The 13,272-nt window shown below is 36.6% G+C and overlaps 1 protein-coding gene across 1 annotated transcript in view; it reads right to left on the bottom strand.

Annotated features, from left to right (window-relative positions):
- Positions 1–847: 847 nt before the first annotated feature.
- The window catches only part of SMPDL3A (sphingomyelin phosphodiesterase acid like 3A), a 21,859-nt gene continuing 9,434 nt past the window's right edge, over positions 848–13,272 (bottom strand). Inside the window, exons 4-8 of the mRNA XM_062186706.1 lie at positions 9,898–9,994; positions 7,165–7,328; positions 6,513–6,693; positions 3,514–3,638; positions 848–1,588 (exon numbers count right to left, since the gene is read on the bottom strand). Coding sequence (XP_062042690.1) covers positions 1,271–1,588; positions 3,514–3,638; positions 6,513–6,693; positions 7,165–7,328; positions 9,898–9,994 — 885 coding nt within the window. The 3' untranslated portion in view covers positions 848–1,270. The remainder of the gene's footprint in view (positions 1,589–3,513; positions 3,639–6,512; positions 6,694–7,164; positions 7,329–9,897; positions 9,995–13,272) is intronic.

The raw sequence follows: 13,272 nt of genomic DNA, 5'->3' as shown, positions 1-13,272 counted from the left end.
CTGGAATGAACCACAATAAATATTTGCAATTCATTCTGAATTTTGAACAGAAAAAAATCATTTAACTATTGATAATATCCCTAAATGTCACTAAAATTTTAAGATAATTTATTTTTAAAAGAAAAGTCATCTGAATACAAAAAGGTACCAGTAAAAACTGTAAACTGTAAAGTAACATAGGATGAACTTAACTATTTATTGCCCAACACTTCCTGCAGATACAAGAATTTCCTTCACAGTTACCCTTCAAGTCCAGCTTACCCACTCCAGGTGCTGAGACTCACTTCTCAATTCAACTCACGCCACTTTGCTTTTTACTGTTTAAAATTTTTCCTCTACATGGCACAAACTGTTTTCTTAGAGATTCTGTCCAGAAGTATAAGAACAGAAACATGTGATCTAGTCATTTGAAAATACCAACTTTAAGTATAATTGTAGCCACCATGATTTCTAAATGGTGTGTCTAGTTTGAAACAATGAAAGTGTGCTTTATTTCAGCATTTGCACTTTTAAAATAAAATCATTTATTTTTTAAAATTAGTACATGTAAACATGTTTACACATAAGATATAAACCGTTTGAATATCAATTTACACATGAGATTCTTTGAAGAATATATTAAAAGTCTGAAAATTACCATGTCAAGAATGTTTTTCAATGCTACCACCCACTTTAACAGACCAGGATTGAGCTCTGGCTCCTGGCTTCACTCCACAACATTCTGGCTGTTGTGGAGTGAACCAGAAGATGGAAGAGTCTCTCTCTCTCTCTCAGGCTCTCTCTCTCTCTCTCTCTCTCTCTCTCCCTTTCAAATAAATACTTCATCATACTTAAGGAAAATTAATTTGTTTTATTTTATAAATGGCAATTTTAGGAAGAGTATAAATTAAACATGAAGGTACTTCAAAACATTTCTGGAAAATGAGATTTAAAGACAAGTTTATTTTGGAGCAAAAAATGTTTGAAGTCTATACATAGTTTTTTTCATAATACACATTTTTTCATGGACATTTTGAAAACCCCTCATACAATAACATGAATTGCAATAAGATATTTACATCCAAGATTATTCTGTTAATGAGTAGTTCAAAAATATTCAATATGGTAAACATTTCAAATGTTAAAAATGTCTATATTTGTGTATCTCAGAAAAGAAAGAAAATATAGGAATTCTGTTCCCTTTTAAGTAATTCACAAAGATTTCAACAATTTGCACAAACATCTCAGAAACAGAGCTTTGTTACATTTTCTGCTAACACAAACTGAAATACTAGTGATAGTGCTTTATATAATAATGTTTGATGCAATCTGCATAGGAAATATTATCAAGATTCATAATTGCACAAATTTGTAAAGCCTTACATTTCCTATCACAAACAGCACTGCTATCGTAACTCACAAAGAAGTAATTGTAGTATTTTACAAACTGCTTACTGTGTAAGCTTGCAAATTCTTTAGCTAATCCATATAAACTTGTTGGATGCAAGTCCTCAATGTCATAGGCATGGGTCAGGATATATTCCAACTTCCAGTTGGATTCTTCTTTGAGATTCGCCTCTGTCAGGTTCAAGTAATACTGCAACATATCCTACAGGTGAAAACAGTAATGACGCCGGCTCATTTTTCAGCATGAAAAGTATTGCAAAACAAGAAGAGTTCCTTTTAACATTGGTAGGCTGTTCTTACCACACAGCTGTCATCATTAGAAAGTGTCAGTTGGCTTTGAAGAAAGAAACTTGGTAACAAAATCTATACAATTAAAAAATCATTTAAAATAATGAAAATGCATAATTGTAAGTAAACTATGCAGACAAATGTACCCATTAAAAAGCCTGTCATTCATGCATCTCAAGGTAACCATTGCTAATAGTTGTTTATAAATCAGTAATGCAGTAGCAGCAGCTGAAGTCAGCTCACAGCTTACATTTTCAGAATTATTACGAGTCAACTGATGACACTTTGACATCTTGATATCGTCCACAGAGACAGTATTCCTACAGTGGAAATGGGCAAGCACTATAAATCAAGGCAGTATTTTCCCAAGTGAACCAGCTGTTAAAAATTTACCAGGACTCTCCGCCTTGCGGCGCCGGCACACCGGGTTCTAGTCCCGGTCGGGGCACCGATCCTGTCCCGGTTGCCCCTCTTCCAGGCCAGCTCTCTGCTGTGGCCCGGAAGTGCAGTGGAGGATGGCCCAAGTGTTTGGGCTCTGCACCCCATGGGAGACCAGGATAAGCACCTGGCTCCTGCCATCGGAACAGCGCGGTGCGCCGGCCGCAGCGCACTACCGCGGCGGCCATTAGAGGGTGAACCAACGGCAAAAGGAAGACCTTTCTCTCTGTCTCTCTCTCTCTCTCACTGTCCACTCTGCCTGTCAAAAATAAAAAAAAATAAAAAAAAATAAAAAAAAAAAATTTACCAGGACTCCAGTATATGTATGTATTTCTAATTTCATGTATAAGACAAATATTTACAATATACATACCTACTTATCATTTTGGCTTTTAAGAAATAGTATCATCCTATATTAACTGCTTTTTACTTTTAAACATTATTTAGTGTTGTATTTGGAAAATCTCTCTAGGTCATCTTCCATTAATACAAAAATACATAGATCTACGTGAATGTATATATGCATACACACATAGATACATGTATATCCATGCCTGAAGTCCAGATACAGAAACAGACAACTAATAGTTGTAAAAAAAATCCTCTGGGCTAGTTTGCAATTCTGTAACTTCCCATAGGTTAAATCAGATTTCTAATACCCTACTCCATTGTTCTGTTATTCTGGGGAATAACAGACCCATCCTCTACTTAAATTGATTTAGGGGGGAAAATGTAATAACATCAACAACTTTAACTGAGGTGGATTCTTTTCTAATTATATTTGAAAAAGGTGAGGGCACAATTATCCAAACTGAAGCATCCACAGGCTAACAGCTAGCCTTTCAAGGGTAAATTGTTCTGAAGTACAGAGCTGTGGACATGGTCCAGACTTAGTTACTTTTCCTTTAAAAAATATTTTTGCTAACATTTATTGAGCACTTAGTATGAGCCAAACATTTTTCTAAGTGCTTTACCTAGATTAATTCATGGAATCCTCACAGTAATTCAATGAATCCAGTGATATTTTCTCATTTTATAGAGGAATAGACAAGCACATGGTCATATGAGCATAGTCCAAGAGAGAGTTGTGTTCTGGAGAAGAGTAATTAAATTGACTTCATGAAAAATGTCAATATGTATACAAATTCACAAATAAGGCATCACACGATGAAAGTTTCTTATAAATAAATGTGAAATCCTTAGGAGGACAGAAATGGCCTCCTATAGTGACCCTCATAAGCCCACACTTAGAAAGTGCTGACAAACCTTTCAAGTATGAAAGGGAACAACATCATGAGATGGAAACATAAAATACAGCTCACAAAGCAGTTCTGAGAGACACTGAAACAAGCTAGAGAAAACTGCAAAGACACGCATAAATGGGAAACTGTGACAACTTACCAATAACTTGTAATCATGAGGATCATACTGAAATAGTCTGATACCAGGATTGTTGGTCTGTTTTGCTAAAATATTCTTCACTGGTGTCACAGCAGGAGCCACAAATAAAGAATTTACAGGCCTTCCTAGACAAACACATGTACATTAACATATAGATTTTCAAAATATTGAGTTTAACTATGTTAAAAATAAGAACAGCCTGGCAGTTACGACGCCCATTTCCTACATAAGAATACTTGGTTTGATTCTCAGCCCCATCTCCTGACTTCAGCTTCCTACTAATGTACACCCTGAGAGGTAGCAAGTGATGCCCAAATAACTGGGTCCCTGCTACCCATGGGGGAGACCTGGAATGGGTTCCTGGCTTCAGGTTCTAGCCACAGCTCAATCCTTGCTGTTACAGGCATTTGAGAAGTGAATCAGTAGAAGGGAGCTTTCTCTCTGTCTCTCCCTCTCAAATTAATAATATAAATAAATGCTTTTAAAATAAATAGCGATAATAAAGATAAATTGGTGCCAGATAGATATTAACATACATAACAGCCAAATGAGGTGTGATCATTGATTAAGCCTGACTTGAAACAAGTATAGACACTTTTGCACAAATGTGGGAATTTTTATTATTGATACCAAAGTATTATCGCTGGTTTTGTTAGATAAATCAATGATACTATAGCTATGTAAATTATACATATATTTTATAATGAATACAGAAGTACAAAAGAATGAAAGACATTTGATTTTTGAGATTCACTTTCAAATACACCAGGGAAAAGAGAAATAGAACACAAAAGTGATAGGTAAAGCAAGTGTGGAAAATCTTGATAAATGTTGAAGATGAGAGATGAGTTTGTTGAATCATTCTCTCTGCATTTACATGTATTTGAAAATTTTTCATAATAAGAAAATTCTAAATCTACCTAATAGGGGTACATGTACCCATAATATGAAAATAGTGTGTCTTTCTTTACACCTAATTTAAAACTAGTGTGTCTGTCCCCATACCTAAAACCATATTCTACCAGTGACATAATAGGAATTTGATTAAAAGGCCTTCATATTCATACCTATCTATTGAGGTAAATTTCTGAATTAAAAAAGAAAACTATCAAAAAAAACAAAAACAAAAACCTGCTAGGCCTACTGATTCTACATGATAGGGAAACATTTCAAAAATGTCTCTCAAGTACTGAAAGCAAAGCATAGTGATTTTTTTCTCATATCTGACTACCATGAAAGCAGCACTCTTATTTTTTAACTCTTAGTTTCTGCTGGAGCTTGTTCTATTTTTTTCTTTCAATGTCGATGATGACAATATTAATAACCACTTACAAAGAAAAGCTTAGTAGGAGCATACTTTAAAAAGGTCATGAAAAATGGAACTAAAAGATCCTTACTGGGGCCAGCACTGTGGCGCAGCGGGTTATCACCCTGGCCTGAAGCGCCAGCATCCCATATGGGTGCCGTTTCAAGTCCTGGCTGCTCCTCTTCTGATCCAGCTCTCTGCTATGGCCCGGGATAGCAGTAGAGGATGGCCCAAGTTCTTGGGCCCCTGCACCCACGTGGGAGACCTGGAAGAAGCTCCTGGTTCCTGGCTCCAGATTGGCGCAGCTCCGGCCGTTGTGGTCATCCGGGGAGTGAACCATCAGATGGAAGACCACTCTCTCTGTCTCTACCTCTCTCTGTAACTCTTTCAAATAAATAAAATAAATCTTTAAAAAAATCCTTATTTTGGTGCAAAAACACCTTGAAATCCAAGCATACACGGATCTTCAAAAAGTTCATGAAGGGGTGGGTATTTGCACAGCAGTGAAGATGCAGCTTGGAATGCTAATATTCCATATCAGAGTCCCTGGGTTCAACTCCAGCTCTGATCATGAGTCCAGTTTCCTTCTAATGCTTGACTTGGATGACAGACAGCAAGTGATGGCCAAATACTTGAGTCCCTGTCACCCATGTGAGAGACCAGAATTGAGGTCATAGTTCCTGCTTAGCCTAGCCGAGTCCCAGTTCTTAGGGACATCTGGAGAGTGAGCCAGTAAATGGGAGATTCTCTCTCTCTCTCTCTCTCTCCCTCCCCTTCTTCTCTGATTTTTTAATAATAAAAAATAATATACATACATAAAATTTGTTACAGTTCCTGAAAACTGTGCATTATAAAAATCTAAGTGAAAATTTGCAGCAAAAATAAATGGAAATTTAAATAAATTTATTTACAACTTCATGAAGTTCTCTCCTATAATTTTATTGTTTTACGATTTATTTACTTATTTGAAAGGCAGAATGAAAGAGTTAAAAGGAGAGGGCTAGGGAGGGGAAGTGAGAGAGAAAGACAGAGAAAGAGAGAGAGATCTTTCATCTGCCCCAAATGCTTGCACCAAGTAGGGCTGGGTAAGCTAAAGTCGGGGCCAGAATTCCATCAGGGTCTCCCACATGTCCCACAGGCAGGCACCCAAGTACTTGTGCCATCATCTGCTGCCTTCCTGGGTGCATTAGCAAGAAGCTGAATCAGAGCTGTCTAGCCAGGACTTGGACAGATATTCCAATACAGGATGTGGGCAACCCAAGCCATGGCTTAACAGTACCCACCTTTCTATATTTGATTTTAAACTATTATGTAAAATTTACCTTGCTTTTTAAATTCTGAGAAATAATATACATATAAAAAGAAAGCAATCTGGCAAGTAAATAAAAAACAACAATATCATGTAAAGGAAAATTTGAGGGAGCTGAGGGTTTCAGAGGCTTTTATGTTAACAGGCAATAAATGATGTTGGTCCTGTGGAGCTAGTTGGAATTTATGTTGAATAACTCCAATTGAAGGCTTATTAATCATGTGGACACTCATATAACAACCCTTGAAGCCAATCCATAAGATGATATCAGTAGCAAGTTTTTTAGTGAAATTTTTAATTTACTAATTCAGTAAGTTTATTGGATATTCATTGCTTTGCTTTAGCATCTTGGACCTGGGAGATGCAAACAGAATATCATATTACCTTTCTCATCGGAAAGAATCATAATGCTGTCTCTGTGAGTGTGTCCATAAAATTGCCCTACAATGACATCACTGTATCTCCTAAAAATATCTACCAATTTCTCATTATAGTATTCTCTTATGGCTGTAGTGTTATTTGAATAAGGCAGATATCCCACTGGAACATGTGCTATGATGTACACCTAGAAAAAAAGAACACAAAGACTATGCATGAGAATCAGTTGGCACATTTATCATAACTGAATGACATTTGGATTTCCCAAATTTTAAGTATATTAACTAAAATTTAAGAAGAAAATATACTCTTATTTATGATGCAAAAAGGAACAGAATTATAAAACTATGAAGGTTTCTATATATGTATTTTTCTCCTTTATACAACACTTTTGATATATAAGGCACGTATAATCTTGGCCACAATTTTCTAAATTGGATATTTTTATGTCAATAAATGTCAATTAAGTTGAAAAGCATTAAAACCAAAACAAAATATGAAAACCAACAGAAATAATTCATAACATGTTTCATGTGACAATGTATTCAAATTCTACTATTTTTCTTGCATTACTATCTGATTCTGCCCCAGGTTCAAAAAGTACACAAACTTTAGTCTTCTATTTATCCCCTGCATGATATTGGTCTGTGAAACTTACCTTCTCTCTATTTTTCTGAGAGCTGTTCAGTGTATTTTCTAGCCATTCAAATTGATTTGCTGGGTCAGTCTTGTTCAGCGTCACAACATTTGGACTATAGTACAAGTTTGTATTTAGACTGATGATCCTAAGGTTATTTGTAACTTTCTGTGTATAAAAGCCACCTATAAAAACAATTTTAAAATATAACTTTAGGAAAATACACACACACACACACACACATAGACATTATGAAAGTAAATTCTTAAGGCCTATAGTCTGGTCAGAAAGCTTAGATTTATCTGCTACTGCTTCGTTTGCACATAGAGAGAATGTCATTAGATAAGAATCAGGTTTAACAATCATTTATTGAAAATCTACTATGTGCCAGATCCAAAACATGCATATTGAGGTTAATAACAACAGTACACACTATTCAGTTGAGAAGATAATCAACTCTATGGGTGATAAGCAATGAGATGGGATTTTATAAATTAAGTATTAATATATCAATCCCTACTTTTATATGCTTGGGGAGTTAAGATGAGAGATATTGTGAAGCATAAAATCCAAACAACAGGAACAGATATGGACCTTGCTGAACACCACTGAGAAAAACGTATGATGGGCAGGAGAGGCTTCAAGGCCTATTCCCACACACACCACTCCACAAGCTGCAACTGTGCTTTCTGAGCCGGCCACTGAGATCCCAGCCCTGCCTCCTCTACGGCACGCCCACACACCATCCACGCTGTCCCTGAGCTCTCAGTCATGCTGACCACGGCCTCTCCTTTCCTTTAGCCTTCGCTCTTGTCATAACACTTGATGATCTTCACTACGGTAGTGGCCAGGCAGACAGGTTTGAAGTTACCGGAAGCTGGTTTTGATACGCTGCCATTCTTGTTTTAGCAGTAGAAGATGACAACATTTCTCACTAGGGACTCTGGAGGAACAAAGTGCGAGGCCCTGCACACAGGGCATCTGGGTTTCAAATCACATTTGCTGTCAAGAGTTTCAAGGAAGTCACTTTCAAATTTACTATTAGACTCCAGTGTTTACCTAGAAAATTGATGGCACGCATTGGAATGGACTTCACTGTGGAATGCAAATAGCTTTTGCTTAGGGTCAACATTCTTTTTGTCAGTTATTTTTCGCCTGAAATCCAGAGTATCCCTTGTGGCTCTCTCTTCAAATTGCACCAGCTCTCCATGTGTCTTTTAGGTTAAAGGGGTGTAGAACTAGTTATATCTCCCTAGGTTAATTAGGACCATAGAGTAATTCCAAGATAGCAAGTTTCAAATTCATAAATATGAGAGTACTTCAAAAAAGTTTATAGGAAAATGGAATTAAAATGTAAGTTCATTTTGGTGTGGAAAAGTTTTGAAATACAGTTTTTTTTAAAATAACATGCATTCATTCTCCATGGACTTTCTGAAGACACCTTATACTATGATTTGCTACATGCTACAAAAACACAAGAAAAATAGTGGCAAAAGTCAAAGGTTTAAGAAAATTAGTAAAAGAAAAAATATAACTGGGAGAAATCTAGACATTAACAATATTTCTTGTCTCAAAATTTTAAAACCACTCAAGTCTTAGTTTAACAGCCAGACACCTCAGTCAAACTCCTAAAATGCTATGAATGTACATAATGATGTGTTGAGAGCCACCCAGGGATTTTATCCAGAGAAGGTCTTACAATCCATTAATTATACATCACTTTTCCAAGCTTCTCTAGGCCCATGCTAAAAGTTTAGTTATCCTCACCCTACCAGCTGTTTGTTTTAAAAATTGTGCTTGCTTGATTAAAAGTAAGTATTTATTTTCTTTTCTCAGTCAATATTCCAGTTACAAATGACTGTCCTTCATTATCTAGGGGGATCTAGATAGAAACCTACAGTGATACCAAATCTTTTCATGACCACGTCCCTTCTATGAAAGGGAGTAGTATTTGCAGATAACCTATGCACATCCTCTAAAATCCAATAAACCATCACTAGATTACTTTTAATACCAAATGCAATATAAATGCCATGACAATAGTTGTTATACTCTGTCATTTAAGGAACATTGAGAAGAAAAAGTAGTCTGTACATGTTCAGTATATATACCATCACAGGCCTAAATGGATAATAAACAATCTGAAGTTGGTTAAATCCAATGACTTTTTAAAAAAGATTTATATATTTATTTGAAAGGCAGAGCTATAGAGAGAAAGGGAGAAAAAGAGGGAGAAAGATCTTCCATTCACTGTTTACTCCCCAGATCACAGCAGTGGCTGGGTCTGGGCCAGGTTAGGAGCCAAGAATTTCTACCATATCTCCCACATGGGTAGGAGGTGTCCAAGCACTTGGGCCATCTTTTGCTGCTTTTACCAGGCCATTATCAGAGAGCCAGATCAGAAGTGGAGCATCTGGGACTCAAACCAGCAACCATATGGGATGTTGGCATTGCAAGCAATAACCTTACCCACTATATAACATCCCAGCCCCTCAACTGCTCTTTTATTGACATTCAATCCAAAGCTCAGCTTTTGTTTCCTGTAGAACATACCTGATCCATGGTGGAAGAAGAAGGGCTCCTTACAAGATAAACAAGCTCACAACACATGTCACTAGGCATTACTATTCACTGTTCTCAACCAAAACTAGGTGCAGAAGTTCTCCATAAATGGTATCCCCAAGCAAACATTTAAGGATTTAAGTCTAAACATGAATAAGAAAGAAGGAAAATGGAGATAAGTCTTTCACTTACCTTTCCTTAAAGTAAGAGTAGCTTCTTCATCTAGCCATGGTCCCCATAGGTTTGCTACTGCATCATACACTTTACTGGTGGCTATAGGCAATTGATCCTGGACACAAATAATGCAAACCATTGAAATGTCAAAGGTAACATGGATCAGTGAATTTAAACAGTATTTAAACACTGACTACTATGTTAGGCATATATATATATATATATATATATATATATATATACACACACACACAAGGAGGAATGAATACTAGATAGATTTAGGTTTTACAGAATTTATATCTTATGAGCAGGGCAAAATATAATCAGCTAACGATTAGACAATGTTTTGGGTGCTGCCACAGGGGTCCTAGGAACACAGAAGTAGACACAATCAAGTTAGGGTGCAAAATGAAGACATTCCTTTGGCATGCACTCTGGGCCCTAGAGTGCACGCCAAAGGAATGGGGAAACCTCCATGACTTTAGGATTTAACACAACCCTGGGAAGTGTGAAAACTACTACGAAGCTTCTTAACCTCTTAAATGAAGACTTACAACTACATTTTGATTTGAAGAAATCTCTTTATAGTAGCCCACATTATATCACCATGTTCTTACTTTTAAAATTATTTATAATAATAAAACACAAGATATTATTATCATAAATTATCTTCTCATATTAATTTTATCATTGTATTATAATAATATTATTTTATACATAAAGTAGTCTTATGGTGTGATAAGCTCTAGAGAAAAAAACTTTAAGAAAATAAATATTGAATAAATATTCAGAAATCATTTATGAAATTGGATTATTCTCTTTTAAAAAAATTATTTATTTACCTGAAAGGCAGAGTTACAGAGAGGAAGAGACAGAGTAAGAAAGAGAGAGGGAAATCTTCTAGCCATTGGTTCACTCTTCAAATGGCCAAGGCTGTGCCAGGCCAAAGCAAGGAGCACATATGGGTGGCAGGAATCCAAGTACTTGAGCCACCTTCTGTTACTTTCCTAGACACCTTAGCGGGAAACTGAATAGGAAATGGAGCAGTCAGTTCTCAAGCTGGTGCACAAATGGGATGCCAGCGATGCAGGCAGTGACTTAACCCACTGTGCCACAATCCCAGCCCCTAGATAATTATTTCTATTTTTTGCTTTTCAAGATTATATTAAGGAAGGACACTGTTTTCTTCACTTTCCTTTTCTCCTGTGTATGGATGGTACAAATTTATTTCTCAGGCGAGTTTCCCTGTCAGCATCTATTAAAATACCTAGTTATTTTTCAATTTACATTAAGGACAAATGAACATAACTAAATGATTTGTTCCTGGAACAAATTCTCAAAATATGTTTTCAGTTTGCATCAAAGTTCAGGTTAGCCTATCTGAGAATTACACAGTGGTTTAGGCCAATCTAGATTATGATTAAAAATTATAATACAGTCAGCCCTCCATATCTGTAGATTCAATGAACTATGAAGTAAAAATATTCAGAAAAAAAGGGTAAAACATTTTTACTTGCCATTAGTTCCTAAACAATTCAAGAATAACTACTATTAACATAGCATGTACATTATACAATTATGAGTAAACAGATTATTTAAGACATGTGAGAGAAAGTACACAGATTACCTGCAAATACTATCCAAATTTATATAAGGGACTTGAGCATCCATAAATTTGGGTATTCATGAGGGTCCATGAATCAATTCTTCATGGATACAGATGAATGACAATGTAATAACAATAATAATGATAATCTAAAGTCACAAAGTCTTGGCCTTTGTTCACTGAGAGGGATGCCAAAGTATGGTATGGTATGGTAACGCAGAATCCTAAAAATTATATAAAAATCACTCCAGACTTTCCTATTTTAAATATGAGAAATATGAGCACCACAAAAGTTAGGTGATTTATCCAGGAAGAACTGGTCAGTCCCAGAAAAGGCTCTAAGTCCCTAGGTGTTTCACACATCATCCTCACTTTATCCATTGCACAGTGCTGCCTTCTCAATCCCATTTGGCTGTGACATGATCACTGCTCAGAAATGAAACATAATAGGAAGCAACCCACTAGTAAGTTTGGTGGCATCATCCTACCAGTATAGGTGTAAATAGGGGCCCTGATCCAGACTGCTTCCTTGCGTGGCAACAGGAAGGAATCCTGGACTCCCCACATGGATATCCACTTCTGATGCAATGGGTGAAGATGTACATATGTGTTTACATATCTATGCTTCATATTTGTGAGTTATTAATGGAGAAATAACATTTATCAAATCTGTTTGTTCCTATTATTCTCCAGAATTAGATTCTAGATATCAGTCTTCAGGATAATTTGTTACAGGGCTTTCATGACATTCCTGAACTTGTAAAGTAGAAGGATTACAGTAGAATTATATAATAATAATTTTCAAATACAATATCGTAAGCTAAAAAGAGAAAAAATTAACTGTTTAAGGCATACATACATGCTGGGGCAACAGGTTAAGCTTATGCCTGAAATACTGGCATCAAATATCCAGTGCCAGTATAGGTTCTGGCTGCTCCACTTCTGGTCCAGCTCCCTACTAATGTGCCTGGGAAAGAAATGGAAGATTTTCCAAGTACCTGGGCCCCTGCAACCTGTATAGGAGACTGGAGTTCCAGGCTCCTGGCTTCAGCCTGTACCAGACGTAGCCACTGTAGCCATTTGGGGAGAGAACCAGTAGATGGAAGATTACTTTCTCTGTGATTCTCCCTCTCTTTCTGTCACTCTGCCTTTCAAATAAATTTTATAGTAGACATACTGCCCAATTTACCCTAGCAGCACATATAAAAGGATATATTACAGAAGCTAGATAGTATCTTTATCCATGAATTACTATAACATTTGACTAGATAAAGTGAAACAAAGAAAAATGACACAAATCCCAAAAAAGGCAAAAAAGAAATGTATCCTCTGTCACTTGCCCAATGCTTAACCTACCACCAGCCTACTTATTGAGGGCTTTGACTTTTAATTACTAATGTTCACAAAAGTTTTACAAATGAATAAGCTGTGGATCAGGGACATGACATGTAATTCCCTAATCTGGACAAGTTATCAGACGTAAGGCTGGATAGAGATTTACACTCTAGTGACCATTTCTTGAAATCCCATGTTTTCTACTCTGTGAGTCTGAGGCATATAGAAACACTACATGTAATGCTGGGCTCCTGGAGAGTGTCCTCAAACCTCTGTAGTGTGTAGACAAATATCTCCACTGATAGGAAGCCTAACTCAAAAAGACTCACATCTAGGGGTCATCGTTGTGGCATAGCAGGTACAGATGCCAGCGTCCCATATGGGCTGGCGTCGCAGGCGGTTCAAGTCCTGTCTCCTCCACTTCCGATCCAACTCCCTGATAATGTGCCTGA

Source organism: Lepus europaeus, chromosome 3 (assembly GCF_033115175.1).
Source record: "Lepus europaeus isolate LE1 chromosome 3, mLepTim1.pri, whole genome shotgun sequence".
NCBI lineage: Eukaryota > Metazoa > Chordata > Mammalia > Lagomorpha > Leporidae > Lepus > Lepus europaeus.
Note: the sequence above shows the minus strand (reverse complement) of the source record. Positions and strands in the feature narration are given on the sequence as shown.